A 21592-nucleotide genomic window follows, 5' to 3' on the forward strand; every position below is an offset into this window, starting at 1 on the left:
ATGGATAAAGAAGTTGTGGTACATATATACAATGGAATATTACTCAGCCATAAAAAGGAACGAAATTGAGTCATTTGTTGAGACGTGGATGGATCTAGAGACTGTCATACAGAGTGAAGTAAGTCAGAAAGAGAAAAACAAATATCGTATATTAACACATGTATGTGGAACCTAGAAAAATGGTACAGATGAACCAGGTTGCAGGGCAGAAGTTGAGACACAGATGTAGAGAACAAACATATGGACACCAAGGGGGAAAACTGCGGTGGGGTGGGGATGGTGGTGTGCTGAATTGGGCGATTGGGATTGACATGTATACAGTGATGTGTATAAAATTGATGACTGATTAAAAGAAAAAAATAGAAAAAAAATAGTTAAAATGGTAAAAAAAAAAAAAAAAAGACTGTTTTCAGGTATTTTTTAATTGGTGTGAAAGACCAGATGTAAACATCTCAATTTCCAGGGTAATATAAACTAAGAAAAATATTATGTAATACTTTCAAAACCAGATTCTGATATTTCCATTCTCTTTTTTTAATAAATTTATTTATTTTTTAAATTTATTTTTGGCTGCACTGGGTCTTTGTTGCTGCGCGCGGGCTTTCTCTAGTTGTGGTGAGCGGGGGCTACTCTTCCTTGTGGTGCGCGGGCTTCTCATTGCGGTGGCTTCTCTTGTGGCAGAGCACGGGCTCTAGGCACGCAGCCTTCAGTAGTTGTAGCACGCAGGCTCAGTAGTTGTGGTGCGCAGGCTCAGTAGTTATGGCGCACGGGCTTAGTTGCTCCGTGGCATGTGGGATCTTCCCGGATCAGGGCTTGAACCCATGTCCCCTGCGATGGCAGGCAGATTCTTAACCACTGGGCCACCAGGGAAGCCCTGATCTTTTCAATATAAAATAACAAAATAAAAATCACAGCTATATCTTTCTGACCAACTGCTTTTTACGAATGGTTTAGGGCTCGCCCATGGCTGCATGTTCTGAAGGCAAGCTGTATGTATTTATTACCAAGGAACTCATAGCCCTAGAAAGACTAGGACAGAAACAAGATAGTGAGCCTAGCACACTGCTTCTCATCCCAGTGGGGGAGTGCTCTTGTGCACTATGGATAAAGAAAGGACAGACACAGCTTTGCTAATCTATGGCAAGACCGACAATTGATTCTTCCTTGGAACACACATAGGGAGCTTCTTCAGAAAAAGGATAGAGCAGAATTAAATACTCTATCAACTGTAGAAATTATCTGATTTCAAGTGATGTTATTTGAATAACCTAAAAAAGTATAATTTGGAGGCTCTCTCACATCGAGATTTAACCTCTGTTCCTTCAACTCCTTTCCAAAATGAAAGGATTTACTCTTCCCTGTTTATTCCCCTCTCTTGCTGCATAACATACTATACTTCCTGAGTACCCATTCCAACCACTACTGCCACCACCAATTCTCTGGCCTTGTCATCTCCTCTCCTGGAATGAAATCCTAACCTCACTGGCACCTATTCAAATCCTGCCCTACAAGATGCAATTTAACTTCCACTTCCCTCTATGAAGTTTCCTTGCTCTTTTGGTTTCTTCTTTCTCAACCCTGAAGACACTCAACATGACACGCAATCAGCACTGCCTTCTGCTGTTATCTGAGTACTCTGTGAAGATGTTCCAATCTCTGCAATGAGACTTGCTCAAGGATAAAAGCCATGCCATTCTCTTCTTTCTCCTTGGAGTACCTGCACATAGGACCATGCCCTTGGCTTTGATAAAAAACCAGAAGTACAGTAAGAGACAGCTGCAGTAACCAAGCTGAGAGGTGATAAGGGTTTAAAATATGTAAGTGGCAATAATAATAAGGAGCCACTTAAGACAGAGAGTCAGTATGATTAGAAAACCAACAGGAAATAAGAAGGAAAAAGGGAGGAGGCACAGCAACAGCTACTCCTCAATCTCCTCTTGGCTGTTCAAACATGGCTTCCAGAATTACACCCCACTCCAAACATTTTCATATGTACGTAATAGGCAGGAGGAAGAGGCAGAGGCAGAAGTAATGAGGGCAGAAAGGAAAGAGAAGAGAGGGAAGGGGAGAAGAAGGGGAGGAAAGGGGAGAGAAGGAGAGAGGAAGGGCAAGAGGGAACGTGAAAAATGAAGAACACAAATAAAACTAAGCCAACATGACCTACCAAGGCAACTAGGATGCTTTCCTTCCCTCATCTCACCCCTTCAAAATTTTTCACATATAAAAGCAAACAAATTCTGCCTCTGATTCAGAATAAGTAGGGCTATATTATGCTTAGGTTCCCATCCCTGACCCCTGCCTCCTCAACATGCCTGAGGTCAACATACCTGGGTTTTCACTTACAAAAAAACGTGTGAACACAAACCTAGTATCATTTGAGTGTTGTTGGGGTCTGTCTCCGTTTGCAAGGCACCTATTAGTATATTCACAAGTCTCAACTTCAGTGACAAAAAAGTTATTGGTTTATCATAAGAAGAGCTGTCATCATTACTAAATTTTCCTTCCAGGACCACCTACGGAAGAAACAAATAACATTTAACATCGTCTGCTGTGGTACGCTATGCCCATGTAGGAACTGCTACAGTGGACACACAGATCAGTCTAACAAGCAAGGCTTTCAGTCTGACTAATATTAGCCACTGTGCTAAGTGTGTCACTAACTCACACAACATATGAGATCAGACATCACCAGCCCATCACCGCTTGAAATGGTAGGCCAAGGGCATGCTGGCTCACTGACAGAAGAAATACCTCAACAAATCAACTTTGTTGATTCACTTGAAATAATTTGAAAAATTTTTTAAAAGCTCCTGTTCCATTTTAAAAAATTCAATTTGACTTGAATTAACACACAAAAGAGAATACAGAATATAAGAAACTTTAATAAAACTTTACCTCGGATTTGACTGTGCCAAAGTGATGTGGGAGGGGCAACAAAGAAAGCAGGATATTAATGGAAGATCTTCTCAATTCTGTTGGATTTACATAGCTTTTGAATTTTGAGAGTTCTCTGCCAAAAAAAAAATAATAAAGACAGTCATTAGTATTTCTGAACTAAAGTATGTTTTTAGCTATTGCCAAATATACATTATGCCAATTTTCCACAATACATGTACTGGGTTTGGTTTTATAAAGAATGCAGTAATTACTTTCCACTGAGTTTATATTCTGCAATTTGTGTGTGTGTGAGAGAGAATCTCTAGGTTAAACTGTTATGGAATTAAACTAGAATCTGATTGATTGATTGATTTTAAATGTAAGGCCTATTCCACAAAAGACCTCTGGGCTGGGGCTGTTCTTACCCCTCTAGACCAGACCAAGAAGGATTCAACACGCCCGTGGACAAAGAGAACTGAAAGACTTCAGGGACGAGATAGGCCTGGATGTTCTGCACTCAATTAATATGGCCTGAGTCCCCTTGGGCCATGAAGACAACTGGACAGGATAAATTGGGAAACTGGGGAGGAAGCACCAAAACAGACCAGGCCAAAACCGACAACTGACATACTAGTACAGAATGAAAGCTTACCTGTCAGGCAAAATGGTTTCAAGAGCTGAAATAAAGTAAGGAACCACAACATCAATCCCTTTCAAGTCACAGCAGAACAAAGGAGGGGAGTTTAGAATAACGCTGGCCAAGACAGGATGGCACACATAATCATTTATCTGCAAACCTTGAATTAAAAGCATGTAAAATCTAGGAAAGCAAGAAAAAAATTTTAAACAAACTGCTGATCAATTGTTTTCATAATTGTTAATATTTTCTACACAGTCATCTTAAAGTCTATTTCCAATCTTCACTACTTCTATCCTTTAAAAGGTATTACTGGAGTTAGAACAATTCAGAATCAAATACACTAAGAACCAAGTTATATTTCCTAATCAAAAGAAAAAAAAGATTCACGTCTATTACACTTTCTTGAAGTTTTAAGCCTTGCAACTCAGTTACAGGTGCCTGCAAATGAAGTAAGTATTGATAAAAACAAAAGGCTGCAGTAATTATCAATAAACTGGAGGAATTACTGAATTGATTTCCATGTCAGTAAAATTTTGTAGCGTTTCACAATTCCTGAAAAAAAGTGTGTTGTGTCCCTTTCCCCCTCCCCCATTATTTTTGGGGGCACAATGAAAGAAAGAAACCTCATTCGACCCTGTATTCACCACGATATGAAGGTCACTCTGAATAAGAATCCTTTTAGGAATGTACTTGAACATACCTTACTTTCAACATCCTCCCCTAACCCCCAATGAACTAAGCATTCAATCTTCCATCATTCAAGAGCAACTACACTAGTATACTCTTCTGCTACTGTAAGGTACCTTTCTCCACAAACCTCCTCAGAAACAACTTCCTCACCACCTGGTCACTGCTCAACCCATTTCAATCTATCTTCTCTTTCTAGAACTCAACTAAAACCATGTTATAGCAAATAACCAATGGCCTCTCAATTGCTAAATCCAAAAGACATGTCTAAGTCTTAACTTTGCCTTTTTAAAAAAGCATTCAACCCTTTGATTACTCCCTTCTGCTCTTAATTCTTCTCTGGCTTCTATGGCTAGTTCCTTTAACAGATCTTCTTACTCCACGTGCTTCCTAACACTGGTGTTCCTCAGGCTGCCAACCTCAGTTCTCTAAGCTATCTCTTCTACTAGCCTGGTTTTAAACACTACTTAAGCCACCAAACATAATCAGATCAGTCTCTAGCTCCAGATCTACTAACCAAAAGCATACTGGAGACCTGAGGGCAGGACATGTCTACTGATTACTCTAGTACTCCCTGTGCACAGTGACTGGCACAAAGTAGGAATTTAATAAATATTTGTTGATAAATAGCCCGCAGGCACCTCAAATTCAACAGGTTCAACACTAACCCAATCCCTGGCCCCCTCACAAATCCCCTCTTCGGTCACACTACCACCCACCCAATCTTATGGGCCAGATGGAAGGCTCGTGTTCACAGCCTTCTCCCTTACTGCTATTGATACCGTTTGGAGTATCGCCCCAACCCATCGTCTCCCTCCTAAGAAATGTGCCCCCACCACATGGGGTGCCAGTATCCAATGTGACCCACCTTCACAGCTGTAGCTGATTAGACCAGAGGTAGACACCTGATTAATCAGATCCTCTTTCTCAGGAATCTGAAATTAGGATTCAGAATGCTAATTGGCCCTGCTGGTCACCTAGACAAAGGTCACGGAAATTTGAACTTAGAAGCATACTACAATATAAGAACATGATCTGCAGGTAAGAGAAGAATGAAGCAGTTCTGGGAGACCATGATGACAGAGAAACAAAAAGGAGGAAAGTTGTTTTGGTCCCTGAACACTTTCTAGCTCCTGGTTCCTGCCCTTCGTGAGACCCTGCTGCACGTCCTGACCTTAGAAAGCATTCAATAGCGTGAGTTTCTCATAACTCATTCCCCTTTTGCTTAAGTCACATTGAAAGAGCTTTCTGTTACTTAAAGTCAAGTGCCTATTAAGATACTGCTTACTTCCCTGCATGTACCATTCTGTTTCATATCTGTATTCTTCTACACTTTTTCCTTCTGAGTCAGTTTAATCCTCTCTCCTGAGAACCTAGTATGTACAGACACCTGAATGTTCTTATTAATATAAGTATCACTTCAGCAGCTGTGTGAATGATCAGTTGAGGAGGGCAAAAGACAGTCAAGAAAAATAGGAGGCCATTACAAGTTAATTTAGCAAAAAAGTGACAAGGCCTGAAGTGTCATGGTGGGGACAGAGTGGAGAGATTTTCGAGGGTTAAGTAGCAGAAAGGCAAGAGTCAGTTGACCATCTAAAGATACAGAGGGAGAGAAGAGAAGCCTAAAGACTCCTAGTTTCTGGCATAAGAAACTGAATGGATGGCAGAGCCATTCAAAAAGACTGGTTGAAGTCATAAATTTGGATAGGATGACCCTACCCAACTTGCTAACATAGTCTAAATACTAGTCATCTTTTATAAGTCCAGCACAATCATCCAATCCTCTGTAACTCTCTCCTGAACCCCCAGGGCAAGTGTATGCTGCTGCTTCCTCTGAATGCCTATAGCACTTTTTCTGTGTCTCTCTCTTACCAGCTTCCTATTGCTATTGGATTGGTGTTACTTGTGTACATGGCTTTGCTCACTTGAGAAAATAAGCTCCTTAGAGGCAGGATTGACAGCTAACATTTCTGGACCATCTATAGTGTCTAGTACTGTGGTAAAAATGTATTAAAAATTTAGTGTGGCCCTTCAAATCTCTCTGTAATTAACAAACGTCATGTAAGATGGAATTAACAATACCTCTAAAATAAAAAGGGTGTTAGGGGTCCTCACCAAATCTGGTAAGGCAGGTAAAAAGGAAGAATTCAAGCAAAAAATTTCAGTTACTTACATACATTTGCAGGTATTTCAAACCAACATTTACTTATCAATTCAACCTACTAAGCCATGCTACAATAGTTTCACTATCACAACTATATAAATGGAAAAATAAACAAAAAAAATTCTAAGACCTGGATAAATAAGCTGGCAGAATCTCTTCTCCAGTCTTCTTGCTACAAAAAATCCTACACAGTGTCCCACAAGCCTCAGCTCTTCCTGCTTCATAGTTATCAGGAAATTCACTTGCATCAAACATAGGATTGGAAACCATGGTGTCTGTGGACATTTGTGACCCTTTCCGTCGAAACTCCATGCTAGCTTGTGTTGTAATGGCTGGGGAGAAAAAAGGAGGGTTTTATTATATTTGTTGATATGTAAATAGGCTCATGGGACCCTGGACACAAAGATCAAATGTTGGTGTCATTAAATAGCTACTTGAATAGAATCCAATAATGCTTTTGTTTAGCAATTATGTCTTAATTTTTTTTTTTTTTTTTTAAAAGGGCTCTCTGAAATCTTCTTTGAAAAGGGGTAACAATTTACAGTGGTACTGTCAGTTTAACAGATTCTACAAGATGCATTTTTCAACTGAATTTCTGATTAGCAGAGTACATTTGTATATATCTGTATTCACATACATACAGATATATAACACAGAATTTGGCTTTTCTATTATTTATTCTGTTTTTTTCCTCTCCCTAAAAAATGATGCTTAAACATTAAGAAAAATAGGTACTGCAAATTTACACATTACCCCAGACAGACATCATAATTGAATGGGTAATCCCATGCCAGGTTGTATACTTTAGGGAGAGGGCAAGGTAAGGATAAGAAATGGGTAGGGAGGAAGAGAGAGCATTCCCACCACCCACCCAACTCCAAAACACACACCAAAGAATCGCCCAACCAAGCAAAATGAGAATGAATTTTAACAACCACAGACAGCAGCTAACTTGAGGTTGATAAATCAGAAAATTAGATTGGTAAGAAAGATTATCATGGTCATTCGTTGTCACTGAAACAGAAGCCCTTCGAAAGTTGCTTTTATTTTTAACTAAAGATTTCACAGTGTATTGAAAATCACTCTGAAATCTTTTATCACTCTACATGAAATGTTTAAATTATTTGTAATAACAGATTTAACAGAATGCAGAGTCAAGCGTAAATCTTTATGCAACTTCCCATGAGCCATTTTTAGTCCTGAATAAGCTATCCAGCAATAATACATTTGAAAAACACTACATGCAGAATGCATACAAATCAAACACTAAATCTGTATAAAAATACGCTTAAAGCTTTAAATTAAAAAAAAAAAAAAAAAAAAGCCAAAACACAGTTAGTGCAAAATCCTGGAATTCATGACATGACCAGACTAGTGTACGAAAATAATGGGACTGATTCAGGCAGATTAATTTGCTTTTGCCAACAATCTTCCCCATTCAAAACACAGAAAAGTATTTTTCTTCCCAAGTGCAAAAACTACAAGAGACAATGACAATCAAAATTTTTAATGGAATTATGAAAAAAATAAAAACATGACTGCAATTAAGGAGAAGCTTCTGGTTCCTACTTACAAGATTTATAAGAAAGAAGAATTTGGATAAAAGATGCTGCAAGATAATAGAAATAAATGGAAACAAATCAAAGGACAGTAGTAATTATAAAATACTTTAAAGATGGTGAAATTTTACAATAAGTTAAGAAGCTTTTTAGCTTTTTAAAAGTTAGATTAAAAGCTTTATGATACCACAAGCTAGTTCAAAAACAGGAAATTGTGCATTCAGATCCAAAATTATGATTTTTGTATCATGCAAAACAATGAACGAAGAAAATTACACTACAAAAAATTGAGGTTTTGAACTGCCCATAACGTGCATTAAAATTTTAGTTCATTAACCCTTCCCAGCTCAATGTTACAATTACAAAGCACAGTGTACTGTCATGTAACTCTAAAGCTAACCAGTTCACAGAAGCAAACATTTTAAGTTAGAGGTGAACTACATGGCAGAATTCCTTGATGGCAGCCAGTACTTAGAGAGCAGACTAACAGAGTCAGTATTCTCAAACTTCCCACCACCCCCAAGACCTCAAGAGTAGCACCCAACAGCACTCTAACCCATTCAGCTATCTGGACACCTCCTATCTCCTGGGTAATACAACAGCCTTTCTCATCTCTGAACACAAGGTGGGGGAAGAAGAGCTTCTATCCTTTCCCCACCAAAGAAAATGGTAAGAGTTAAAAGTAGGAATTTGTAGCCCACACATGATTTGAATTCTAGTTTCTATCTTTTGGCACAAGAGGGTGAGAAAAGCTGTTAAAAACTCCCTAGAGAGTGGGAAGATCTATAAATTCCCTTTAAGCAAGCCCACCAAGGAAGCAGCAGGTTGAACCACTCTGGATTCAGGGATTTTAGTGTCAACAGCTTGATACCCAAAAGTTACACTGTAAAGAATTGTATCTTAATAAAAATAAAAAATAAAAATATGACTAACTCAATCTAGAATATACAATACAAATTAATAAATATAAACATGGGTCATAAAATTCAAAATATAAGGCACATGAACATAAGAAAACATAAGCCAAAATGTTTTTTAAATGTTTTCATTTAGTCATCAAATAAGTACATTTACTTATCCATAAGTCAAACTTGCAAATAAAATATGGAAATGGTAGAATATAAAGTGTCTGCATTTGAACAAAATAAACAAAGGAATCCCTAAACTCAATCATGCAATCTCAAATTATATTCCTGAAAACGCCTTTATATGCACTACTTTTCTAAATTATTTAAAGATTTGTAAGAACAACCAAAATAATTTACATGTATATAATGCTAACAGTCATAGACCCTTAGTTCCAAGATGATACATAATAACAAAGAATGCATTTCTGAGAGAAAGCAGAGACCCTTATGACCATTTTATTAGTTTTATCCTTGAAATTAACACTCTCCCTAGAGATGCATAATCTAATGCAATTAGGCATCCTTTTATCTCAAGTTATTTCCAATCCCAGTGGAAAAGTGCTTCTCTTACCAACCAACCAATATTAATTATATTATTACATAAAGCACAGTTAATTCATAAAGCATAGTGCCTGGCACAGAGTAACTGCAGATCAATAAGTGCTAGCCATTTTTATTGTTCAGCTCTATAAAACAGTCATAAATATTCAGTATATTCTGCAGTACCCCAGCCTTCCATCCTGCACCCTATGCCACTACTTCCATGTATAATGGTAAGATGACAAAAATCAGATTTAGATAGAATTTCATTCCTATAATAAAATCTAAATGAAGATATCAGGGTTGAGTTATTAATTCTTCACCAGTCTTATTTACTTACAGAGAAAATATATTTTTCAAAGTGTGCCCTTGAAATAAAGTTGTCTAGACTAAAACCTAAAAGGTTAGAGTCTTCTGTGAAGCAGAAATTTTCTGATATTTATATGTAGTAATGAGTGAATGGCTGTCAAAATCTAAGAAAACACTTCTTACGAATAAATTTCTGGTCAATTATGTTTAATTCTTTATATCAATATTATTATCCTGGCTGACATGAAGGGAACTTCCAGGTCACCTACTGAAAGGAATCTGGTTTAACAAAAAGTGGCTAACCTGAAGTGTTAGACAAAAGCCAGACAAAAGCCAAACCTCATAGAACAAACATAAAAAGGACAAGTAGGGAAACTTTCAAAATTACTTCAGCTGGAAGGGGTTAAGCACAAGACACTGCTTGGTCAGAGACAGAGAGCTTTTTAAGATACATATTAATCTTGCAGGTAGGAAAGATTAAAAAGAAAAAAAAGAAAAGAAAAAAATGACAACGTATTTCTTGAGCAATATTTACCAGTCATGCTGCTGTCTCTGTTTATCCCATTATGAAGTTTACAGTGAACAAATGCTGCATCAAATAACCATGATCCAAAGAGATTCAAGATGCTGTTAACCTTTGGTCTCTGTGGGGCAGGCAGTGGCCGGGGCTCTGAACTAGTCTGATTTGGACTTGACAGAGGAGAGGTGGAGGATGTCTGGTGCTGAACTTTTGAGGCGTGAGCAGTACTAACCTATTAGAAGAACACAAGAATATAGCCACACTCATGAAAAGTTTGAGAAAACAGCAGGATTTTTTAAAAGGAGGGCAGATTAAAAAGCCCATTTTATACAGTATAACAATGGTCATGAAAACTTACTGTGCTTGTCTTCATGGTGGCCTTATTCACAGTAACAGCCCGGTGCCTCCGGTTATGTGGTGGGGTGGTATTGACAGCAGTGCTTTGAGGCATACTCAATCTATTCACGGGTGTTGGAGGAGCACTGTCTGATCGGGGTCTAGAAATGCCTTTAAAGAAAGATAAATGGAGTTATTCTTCATAGTTCAAAATATGTGGTCAGTAAATCTTCCTCAAGCAACACCAGTGAAGGCTCACAACAGACTACAGCAGAGACTGCTAACTGCCTCCCAATATCAATTTGTCCTTTCTTCCTGAGTTACAAAACACAAATTTTAGCTAGACATGGCTACCCAGAATAAACAACTGCCCTTTGAAGGCTCCCTTACAGCCAGATGTGGCCATGTTCTGACCATAGAGAAGTGGGCAAATATTGGGTGGGTCTTCCCCAAGAAATCTCCTTAAAAGAACCAATCAAAGGTAGATGCTCCTTCCTTCCCAATTCCTGAACAGGATAGCTGGAACTCTTTCAGCCATCATGGCCCATGAGAGTGTGTACAAAGGATGAAGAGCCAGAAGATGGAAGGGCCTTGGGTCTCTGACAATGGTGGAACTGCTATAGCAGCCCTGTATACAGCTTAGTCCTGCACTTAACACGTGTGAAAGTAAACTACCTTGTTTAAACCACTAGTACTTTTGGCTAGGTGGCAGCCAAAGTTAACTGAACTAATATATTACCTCTGTAATATATTAATTGCACATAACAAAACGTTTTTGAAAATGATAGGTATTAAATATCGCTGCCTTTTAACAGGTTAAAAAAATTCTGACTTTTCATGTGAAAAACAGTTTAAAACAACGGTTCACAAAAAGTATAAACTGCTTCCTAATGATTCACATAAGAATGATACCTAATGCATTGTAATCTGTATTTTCTTGGATTACTAGTGAGAATGAACACTTTTCTCTTTTGCAAATTATTTATTCATAGTCTTTGTCCATTTATCTACCAGGTCTTATTCTTTTTCTTTGCATTATTTGATCTATTTATATAATAATAACAAAAACCCTCTAGCTATCACACTCGTTGCAAATAATTTTTCCCAGGTTATTATTTGTAATCAACTCTGTTCATCTTTTGCTTTGGGCTGTCCACAAAAGTTTCTAAAACTAGACTCTAGAGTTATCTTCAAACATCTAGCAACATACACAAAATTCACCTAAGAATGCATCCACCAGACAGCTGATTCCACGCATGGCACGAAAAAATATTTGAGGCAGATGTTTAAGGCAGGGATACTGATTCAATTCTTGCGGCATTCCGCTCACATTTAAGAACTGTTCCTGAAATTTGGGAGTAGAGCTTATAATGGCTGGGTTACTCAAATCCACGGGATTACTATCAAAAGAGAGAGCAAGAATTAATTATACATTTAGAAATTTCTTTAGCAATAAAATGCATGCAATCTAATTTAAGAACAGGCTGTTTGTGCCTGTTTCTTTGATTCAGAGAGGAGATTAATCTGTATTTAATAAACTAGGGACTCAAACATCAACACTACTTTACAGAAGACCTGCAGTGTGCTTACATGAACCTACTTTGCCTATTCAGAGAATGAGAATCAAAATAAGACTAGTTTTTAATTTTTTTAACGTATACATGGATATTTTGTAATATGTTTGGAATTAAGCAATGGAATGGTAAAACTATAAATAAATCAACAAGAACCCCAAGGAGAAAATCTTACTTTAATATTAACATTTCCAATTTTTTAAAAACTATGTGAAAATTGGGATTAGTGTTTGTGTTCATGTGCACATACTAAAGCCATACATTTCAATGTATTTATTTTTTTTCTGTTCCATATTTTTTTAATTTATTTATTTTAACATCTTTATTGGAGTATAATTGCTTTACAATGTTGTGTTAGTTTCTGCTGTACAACAAACTGAATCAGTCCCATGCCTCTAGGTGGTTACAAAACACCAAGCTGATCTCCCTGTGCTATGCAGCTGCTTCCCACTAGCTATCTATTTTACGTTTGGTAGTGTATGTATGTCCATGCTACTCTCTCACTTCGTCCCAGCTTACCCTTCCCTCCCCACCCCCGTGTCCTCAAGTCCATTCTCTACGTCTGCGTCTTTATTCCTGTCCTGCCCCTAGGTTCATTATATCCATTTTTTTTAGATTTCAAATATATGTGTCAGCATACAGTATTTGTTTTCCTCTTTCTGACTTACTTCATTCACTCTGTATTAGACTCTAGGTCCATCAACCTCAGTACAAATAACTCAATTTCGTTTCTTTTATGGCTGTATATATATGCCACATCTTCTTTATCCATTCATCTGTTGATGGACACTTAGGTTGCTTCCATGTCCTGGCTATTGTAAATAGTGCTGCAATGAACATTGTGGGACATGGTTCTTTTGGAATTATGGTTTTCTCAGGGTATATGCCCAGTAGTGGGATTGCTGGGTCGTATGGTAGTTCCATTTTTAGTTTTTTAAGGAACCTCCATACTGTTCTCCATAGTGGCTGTATCAATTTACATTCCCAATAACAGTGCAAGAGGGTTCCCTTTTCTCCACACCCTCTCCAGCATTTATTGTTTCTAGATTTTTTGATGATGGCCATTCTGACCGGTGTAAAGTGATACCTCATTGTAGTTTTGACTTGCATTTCTCTAATGATTAGTGATGTTGAGCACCCTTTCATGTGTTTGTTGACAATCTGTATATCTTCTATGGAGAAATGTCTATTTAGGTCTTCCACCCATTTTTGGACTGGGTTGTTTGTTTTTTTGACATTGAGCTGCATGTGCTGCTTGTATATTTTGGAGATTAATCCTTTGTCAGTCGCTTCGTTTGCAAATATTTTCTCCCATTCTGAGGGTTGTCTTTTCATCTTGTTTATGGTTTCCTTTGCTGTGCAAAAGCTTTTAAGTTTCATTAGGTCCCAATTGTTTATTTTTTTTTAATTTCCATTTCTCCAGGAGGTGGATCAAAAAAGATCTTGCTGTGATTTATGTCATGGAGTGTTCTGCCTATGTTTTCCTCTAAGAGTTTTATAGTGTCTGGCCTTACATTTAAGTCTTTAATCCATTTTGAGTTTATTTTTGTGTATGGTGTTAGGAAGTGTTCTAATTTCATTCTTTTACATGTAGCTGTCCAGTTTTCCCAGTACCACTTGTTGAAGAGGCTGTCTTTTCTCCATTGTATATTCTTGCCTCCTTTATCAAAGATGAGGTGACCATATGTGTGTGGGTTTATCTCTGGGCTTTCTATCCTGTTCCAGTCATCTATATGTCTGTTTTTTGTGCCAGTACCATACTGTCTTGATTACTGCAGCTTCATAGTAGAGTCTGAAGTCAGGGAGCCTGATTCCTCCAGCTCCGTTTTTCTTTCTCAAGATTGCTTTGGCTATCTGGGGTCTTTGTGTTTCCATACAAATTGCAAAACTTTTTGTTCTAGTTCTGTGAAAAATGCCATTGGTAGTTTGATAAGTACTGCATTGAATCTGTAGATTCCTTTGGGTAGTACAGTCATTTTCACAATGTTGATTCTTCCAGACCAAGAATATGGTATATCTCTCCACCTGTTTATATCGTCTTTAATTTCTTTCATCAGTGTCTTATAGTTTTCTGCATTCAGGTCTTTTGTCTTCTTAGGTAGGTTTATTCCTAAGTATTTTATTCTTTTTGTTGCAATGGTAAATGGGAGTGTTTCCTTAACTTCTCTTTCAGATTTTTCATCATTAGTGTACAGGAATGCAAGAGGTTTCTGTGCATTAATTTTGTATCCTGCTACTTTACCAAATTCACTGATTAGCTCTAGTAGTTGTCTGGTAGCATCATTAGGATTCTCTATGTATAGTATCATGTCATCTGCAAACAGTGACAGTTTTACTTCTTTTCCGATTTGGATTCCTTTTATTTCTTTTTCTTCTCTGATTGCTGTGGCTAAAACTTCCAAAACTATGTTGAATAATAGTGGTGAGAGTGGGCAACCTTGTCTTGTTCCTGATCTTAGAGGAAATGGTTTCAGTTTTTCACCATTGAGAACGATGTTGGCTGTGGGTTTGTCATATAAGGCCTTTATCATGTTGAGGTAGGTTCCCTCTATGCCTGGTTTCTGGAGAGTTTTTATCATAAATGGGTGTTGATTTTGTCGAAAGCTTTTTCTGCATCTGTTGAGATGATCATATGGTTTTTACCCTTCAATCTGTTAGTATGGTATATCACATTGATTGATTTGCATATACTGAAGAATCCTTGCATTCCTGGGATAAACCCCACTTGATCATGGTGTATGATCCTTTTAATGTGCTGTTGGATTCTGTCTGCTAGTATTTTGTTGAGGATGTTTGCATCTATGTTCATCAGTAATACTGGCATGTAGTTTTCTTTTTTTGTGACATCTTTGGTTTTGGCATCAGGGTGATGGTGGCCTCGTAGAACGAGTTTGGGAGCGCTCCTCCCTCTGCTATATTTTGGAAGAGTTTGAGAAGGATAGGTGTTAGCTCTTCTCTAAATGTCTGATAGAATTCACCTATGAAGCCATCTGGTCCTGGGCTTTTGTTTGTTGGAAGATTTTTAATCACAGTTTCAATTTCAGTACTTGTGATTGGTCTGTTTATATTTTCAATTTCTTCCTGGTTCGGTCTTCCATTGGAAGGTTGTGCTTTTCTAAGAATTTGTCCATTCCTTCCAGGTTGTCCATTTTATTGGCAAACAGTTGCTTGTAGTAATCTCTCATGATCGTTTGTATTTCTGCAGTGTCAGTTGTTACTTCTCCTTTTTCATTTCTAATTCTGTTGATTTGAGTCTTCTCCCTTTTTTTCTTGATGAGTCTGGCAGGTGGTTTATCAATTTTGTTTATCTTCTCAAAGAACCAGCTTTTTGTTTTATTGACCTTTGCTATTGTTTCCTTCATTTCTTTTTCATTTATTTCTGATCTGATCTTTATGATTTCTTTCCTTCTGCTAACTTTGGGGTTTATTTTGTTCTTCTTTCTCTAACTGCTTTAGGTGTAAGGTTACGTTGTTTATTTGAGATTTGTCTTGTTTCTTGAGGTAGGACTGTATTGCTATAAACTTCCCTTTTAGAACTGCTTTTGCTGCATTCCATAGGTTTTGGGTCGTCGTGTTTTCATTGTCATTTGTTTCTAGGTATTTTTTGATTTCCTCTTTGATTTCTTCAGTGATCTGTTGGTTATTTAGTAACGTATTGTTTAGGCTCCATGTGTGTATTTTTTAGTTTTTTTCCTGTAAATGATATCTAGTCTCATAGCGTTGTGGTCAGAAAAGATACTTGATACAATTCCAACTTTCTTAAATTTACCAAGGCTTGATTTGTGACCCACGATATGATCTATCCTGGAGAATGCTCTATGAGCACTTGAGAAGAAAGTGTATTCTGTTGTTTTTGGATGGAATGTCCTATAAATATCAATTAAGTCCATCTCGCCTAATGTGTCATTTCAAGCTTGTGTTTCCTTATTTACTTTCATTTTGGATGATCTGTCCATTTGTGAAAGTGGGGTGTTCAAGTCCCCTACTATGATTGTGTTACTGTCAATTTCCCCTTTTATGGCTGCTAGCATTTGCCTTATGTATTGAGGTGCTCCTATGTTGGGTGCATAAATATTTACAATTGTTATATCTTCTTCTTGGATTGATCCCTTGATCATTATGTAGTGTCATTCTTTGTCTCTTGTAACAGTCTTTATTTTAAAGTCTATTTTGTCTGAGATGAGAATTGCTACTCCAGTTTTCTTTTGATTTCCATTTGCATGGAACATCTTTTTCCACCCCCTCACTTTCAGTCTGTATGTGTCTCTAGGTCTGAAGTGGGTCTCTTGTAGACAGCATATATATGGGTCTTGTTTTTGTATCCATTCAGCCAGTCTATGTCTTTTGGTTGGAGTATTTAATCCATTTACATTTAAGGTAATTATCGATATGTATGTTCCTATTACCATTTTCTTTGTTGTTTTGGGTTTGTTTTTGTAGGTCTCTTCCTTCTCTTGTGTTTCCTGCCTAGAGAAGTTCCTTTAGCAGTTGTTGTAAAGCTGGTTTGGTGGTGCTGAATTCTCTTAACTTTTGCTTGTCTATAAAGGTTTTAATTTCTCTGTCGAATCTGAATGAGATCCTTGCTGGGTAATCTTGGTTGTAGGTTTTCCTCTTTCATCACTTTAAATATGTCCTGCCACTCCCTTCTGGCTTGCAGAGTTTCTGCTGAAAGATCAGTTGTTAATCTTATGGGGATTCCCTTGTATGTTATTTGTTGCTTTTCCCTTGCTGCTTTTAATATTTTTTCTTCATATTTAATTTCTGATAGTTTGATTAATATGTGTCTTGGCATGTTTCTCCTTGGATTTATCCTGTATGGGACTCTGCGCTTCCTGGACTTGATTGACTCTTTCCTTTCCCATATTAGGGAAGTTTTCAACTATTATCTCTTTGAAGATTTTCTCAGACCCTTTCTTTTTTTCTTCTTCTTCTGGGACCCATATAATTCAAATGTTGGTGTGTTTAATGTTGTCCCAGAGGTCTCTGAGACTGTCCTCAATTCTTTTCATTCTTTTTTCCTTATTCTGCTCTGCAGTAGTTATTTCCACTATTTTATCTTCTAGGTCACTTATCCGTTCTTCTGCCTCAGTTATTCTGCTATTGATTCCTTCTAGAGAATTTTTAATTTCATTTATTATGTTATTCATCATTGTTTATTTCCTCTTCAGTTCTTCTAGGTCCTTGTTAAACATTTCTTGTATTTTCTCCATTCTATTTTCAAGATTTTGGATCCTCTTTACTATCATTACTCTGAATTCTTTTTCAGGTAGACTGCCTATTTCCTCTTCATTTGTTTGGTCTGGTGGGTTTTTACCTTGCTCCTTCACCTGGTGCATATATCTCTGTCTTCTCATTTTGTTTAACTTACTGTGTTTGGAGTCTCCTTTTCGCAGGCTGCAGGTTCATAGTTCCCGTTGTTTTTGGTGTCTGCCCCCAGTGGGTGAGGTTGGTTCAGTGGCTTGTGTAGGATTCCTAGTGGAGGGAACTGGTGCCTGTGTTCTGGTGGGTGGGGCTGCATCTTGTCTTTCTGGTGGGCAGGGCTGCATCCGGTGGTGGGTGTGTTTTGGGGTGTCTGTGAACTTAGTATGATTTTAGGCAGCCTCTCTGCTAATGCATGGGGTTGTGTTCCTGTCTTGCTAGTTGTTTGGTATGGTGTCCAGCCAAGCTGGAGCTTGCTGGCCGTTGGGTGGAGCTGGGTCTTAGCACTGAGATGGAGATCTCTGGGAGAGCTCTTGCCTACTGATATTACGTGGGACCGGGAGGTCTCTGGTGGTCCAATGTCCTGGACTTGGCTTTCCCACCTTGGAGGCTCAGGCCTGACACCAGGCCGGAGCACCACGACCCTGTCAGCCACACGGATGTCTGAAATAAGGTCCTGGAGCAACACCCCAGCATGTGTGGCAGACAGGTAGGATAGGGCAGCAGACCCATTTCAATGTATTTAAAACAATGGGCTTGAGGTATATTTTATATATAAATAATTTTAAACATTTCCATTAAAAAATAGATTTAGGCTTCCACTCAAAATAGTCTGCTTAACTGTCCATTAAACAGCCTTTCCAACCCAAAGTAATATTGTTAGTCAACCTACAGCCAGCACCTGGAAAGAACTTCCACTAGCTTCAAGACGAAAAGAACTAGGCTGAGAAACATAAATCAGTGGTTTATAGATGCCCTGAGCCTTTGCAACCTTTCTCCATCTACTCAGACTCTGAATTTCACATAACTGCAAGTGGGGACGGGGCGTGTGTGTGCACGTATGGAAAAGGGGCTTCTAGTGTTAGTACACTGTATCCAAAGAACTGTGGTCCACTATGTGGCACAGAGAAGATAAGAAGTCTCTAGTAGCAGTACCTACTGGGGATTAGTTCTATGTTCAAAAATCAGAAAAATAAGCAGTAAGCTTGGAATGGACTACACCTCAGTCCAGCAGAGCTCTGCTAAATTCGTATCTGTTTGATACCGAAAACTGGGGAGGAAGAAACAGGGGTTCAGGGGGAGCCTGCCAGCGAAAGACAGCAGTGCATATGCCCAAGAGGAGCAAAAATGCCAAGAGACAGACAATAGAGCAGCCTGTCCCAAGGCTGCCTTGATCCCTCCCTATCATGATTGAATGTTCACTGCTTCTTGGAGCCCAGTGAGACCTCTCTATCATCACACAATAACCCCTCTTTTTCACCTGCATTTGTTTAAGTAAGTTCCTATTCTGTATATCAAAAAAAACCCTGACTAAAATACTAAAATCTTTCAGCTCAAGAAGAAAGACAGAGCCTGAAGAGATCAATTAATAGTGAAGGAATAGGAAAAGATTATCCAAGAACTACAAACTCTTAAGAAATATATAACTTTCATGCAACAGAGCATAGAAAAAGATAGGTAGTTTCCTATTTAAGTTACCAAAATATAAATTAGTCAAAAAATAGAAACGGAGATAATCTGGGAAAACATTAAAATAGCATTCCATAACCAAGCAGAAGTTTTCTCTAAACAAGGAAGGATGATTCAATAGAACAGCATTCCATAACCAAGCAGAATTTTTCTCTAAACAATGAAGGATGATTCAGTACTGGGGGAAAATTAACATACTATCAATAGGTAAAAGAAGAAAAAACATTTAATTGTTTAAATGGATGCCAAAATATGATTTGAAAATAATTCAGTACTATTTCTGATTTTACTTATATTTTTAAATTTAAAATTTTTTAATTGCTTAGGAAATCAGGAACATAAAAAAGAATAACCATCTAATATCAACAACCAATATCCCACTCAAAATTTCACGCAATAGAGGCATTCCAATGAAAATCAGAATGAAAGGATGCCAAAACAGTATCATTTTAACTCAACAATGTACTAGAAATTCTGCCTAATGTAGTAAAACACATACAAAAATAATTATAACAACAATGGCAACTTTTCAAGCATTAGACGTACTGTTTTACATACTTTATCTTCAATACTTATAACAAGATGGATACTATTATTATCCCCATTGTATAGATTAAAAAGAGACTGAGACTCAGAGAGACTAAACTGCTTGCTCAAGTTCACAAAGAAAAACGTAGCAGAACATGAACTCATATACAGATCTTACTGCAATCAAAGCACTTGTAATTAATTACCACAGATTCGAGTATGAATTACTAGAAAGGAGACATTTATTTGCAGATATGTGTTCATTATATCTAGAAATTTAAAAAGAATCAGTGAAATACTCAGAGCATTTTAAAATCCCAAACATATAAAAAATATACAAAAATAAAATAAGTAAAACACTTTCTTTACAGCAGCAATAGCCACTTACAAGATTTAACAGTAGAAAAAAAGTTAGCCTTTCACAACATCAGCAATAAATACATAGGAATAATGGTAAAAAGAAAAAAATTATGCAGATCTCTGTGAAGAAAACTACAAAACACTTCTGCAAGATATTTAAGATTCTAGGGGCTTCCCTGGTGGTGCAGTGGTTAAGAACCCGCCTGCCAATGTAGGGGACATGGGTTCAATCCCTGGCCCGGGAAGATCCCACATGCTGCAGAGCAACTAAGCCCATGTGCCACAACTACTGAGCCTGCGCTCTAGAGCCTGTGCTCTGCAACAAGAGAAGCCATGACAATGAGAAGCCTGCACACCGCAATGAAGAGTAGCCCCCGCTTGCCTCAACTAGAGAAAGCCCATGCACAGCAACAAAGACCCAACAAAACCTAAATTAATTAATTAATTAATTAATTAAATAAGATTCTAAAAAAGAAAAATACCTACTCTTAGAAAAGCAAACACAATATATTAAGATGTCAGCTGTTCCTAAATATAAATACAAGCTTAATGCAATTCTCATCTTTGGCAGAGTCTGGTTAGATGTTCACTAGCTTCTCTTTTCCTCCTATGTTCTCTTGCAATTAAGTGTGGCATATGTTTGAGTTCCAGCCAATGGAATATGGGTAGCAGTGATTTACATCACACTTCAGGAGCTGGTCCATGAAAACCTTCCACACAATTTTCCTGCTCTCTCTCTTTTCCATCTTCTAGCCAGATACAGAGGCACCTGCCTACAAAGTTAAGGCCCTAATAAAGCCACATGTTGAAGATGGCAGAGACTCTGCCAGCCTGGGTCCCTGAACAACTACCTAAGCAGAGCTGCTCCTTACCCAAGACTTTATTAAACATACTGTACTAAGCCACTAAGATTTTCAGGTTCATCTACTAAAGGAGGACATGTTCCTTACCCTAATTAACACACACTCCAAACCCCAAAAGGTTTTGTGAGGTTCTTCTGTTCACTTGTGTTTTGTAACATGTCAAACGGATTCTAAAATTCATCTCAAATGTTAAACAGGCAAGAAGAGATTTTAAAAAATATTCCAAGAAATGTTTTAGGGAAAAAGATATTAGTCCCACCAAATATCAATAACTATTATAAGGTTAAAATAATTAAAAGTGTTAATCTCCTATAAGAATGAATTAAAAGATCAATGGAATAATATGTGACCCAAAGACAAAACCCATATATATAAAGGAACTTAATGGCACAAAGGAAACAAAGTCAGAAGAAATCATAGGTGAATATCTATCTGATCAAAGAACACAAAGACTTTCTAATCTTAAAGGAAACAGAAAATAATCACAGAAAAAGACAGATTTAAAAAAATAAACTAAAATCACTGAAAGATGAAAAACACACAATACAAACTGAAAAAAAATGATAGAAAGTGGTTAAGATCCCTAACTTATAAACAGGTCATACAGAGTAATTTAGAATCACTAATACACAAATAGAAAAATGAGGCTCGTCAAACCAGAAAGAAAAGATATGCAAGGAAAAAGTTTACAAATCAAGACAGTATACAACAGAACCAAAGTTCCACAGAGCACAAGGATGGGGCTAGTAGAGAGAAAGGTAGGAAGCAATGAAATTGAATTGAATAGAATTACTATAAAAAAAGAAAGAGCATGAAGTATTACTTTTAGCAATTTGTCC

General features: G+C 37.5%; 1 protein-coding gene across 5 annotated transcripts in view; it reads right to left on the reverse strand.

Annotated features, from left to right (window-relative positions):
• Positions 1–21592, reverse strand: part of RALGAPB (Ral GTPase activating protein non-catalytic subunit beta) — a 104635-nt gene that overhangs the window by 48180 nt on the left and 34863 nt on the right. For 4 of the 5 annotated variants that reach the window (XM_061210413.1, XM_061210411.1, XM_061210412.1 and 1 more), the window contains 7 exons: positions 11762–11940; positions 10563–10711; positions 10220–10436; positions 6499–6700; positions 3530–3697; positions 2896–3010; positions 2366–2513 (listed from right to left, as the gene is read on the reverse strand). In XM_061210413.1, coding sequence (XP_061066396.1) covers positions 2366–2513; positions 2896–3010; positions 3530–3697; positions 6499–6700; positions 10220–10436; positions 10563–10711; positions 11762–11940 — 1178 coding nt within the window. Of the gene's footprint in view, positions 1–2365; positions 2514–2895; positions 3011–3529; positions 3698–6498; positions 6701–10219; positions 10437–10562; positions 10712–11761; positions 11941–21592 lie in introns of those variants that run through there. The other variant, XM_061210415.1, reaches the window with a different exon arrangement.

The sequence above is a fragment of the Eubalaena glacialis genome, chromosome 13 (genome assembly GCF_028564815.1).
Source record: "Eubalaena glacialis isolate mEubGla1 chromosome 13, mEubGla1.1.hap2.+ XY, whole genome shotgun sequence".
Classification (NCBI taxonomy): Eukaryota; Metazoa; Chordata; class Mammalia; order Artiodactyla; family Balaenidae; genus Eubalaena; species Eubalaena glacialis.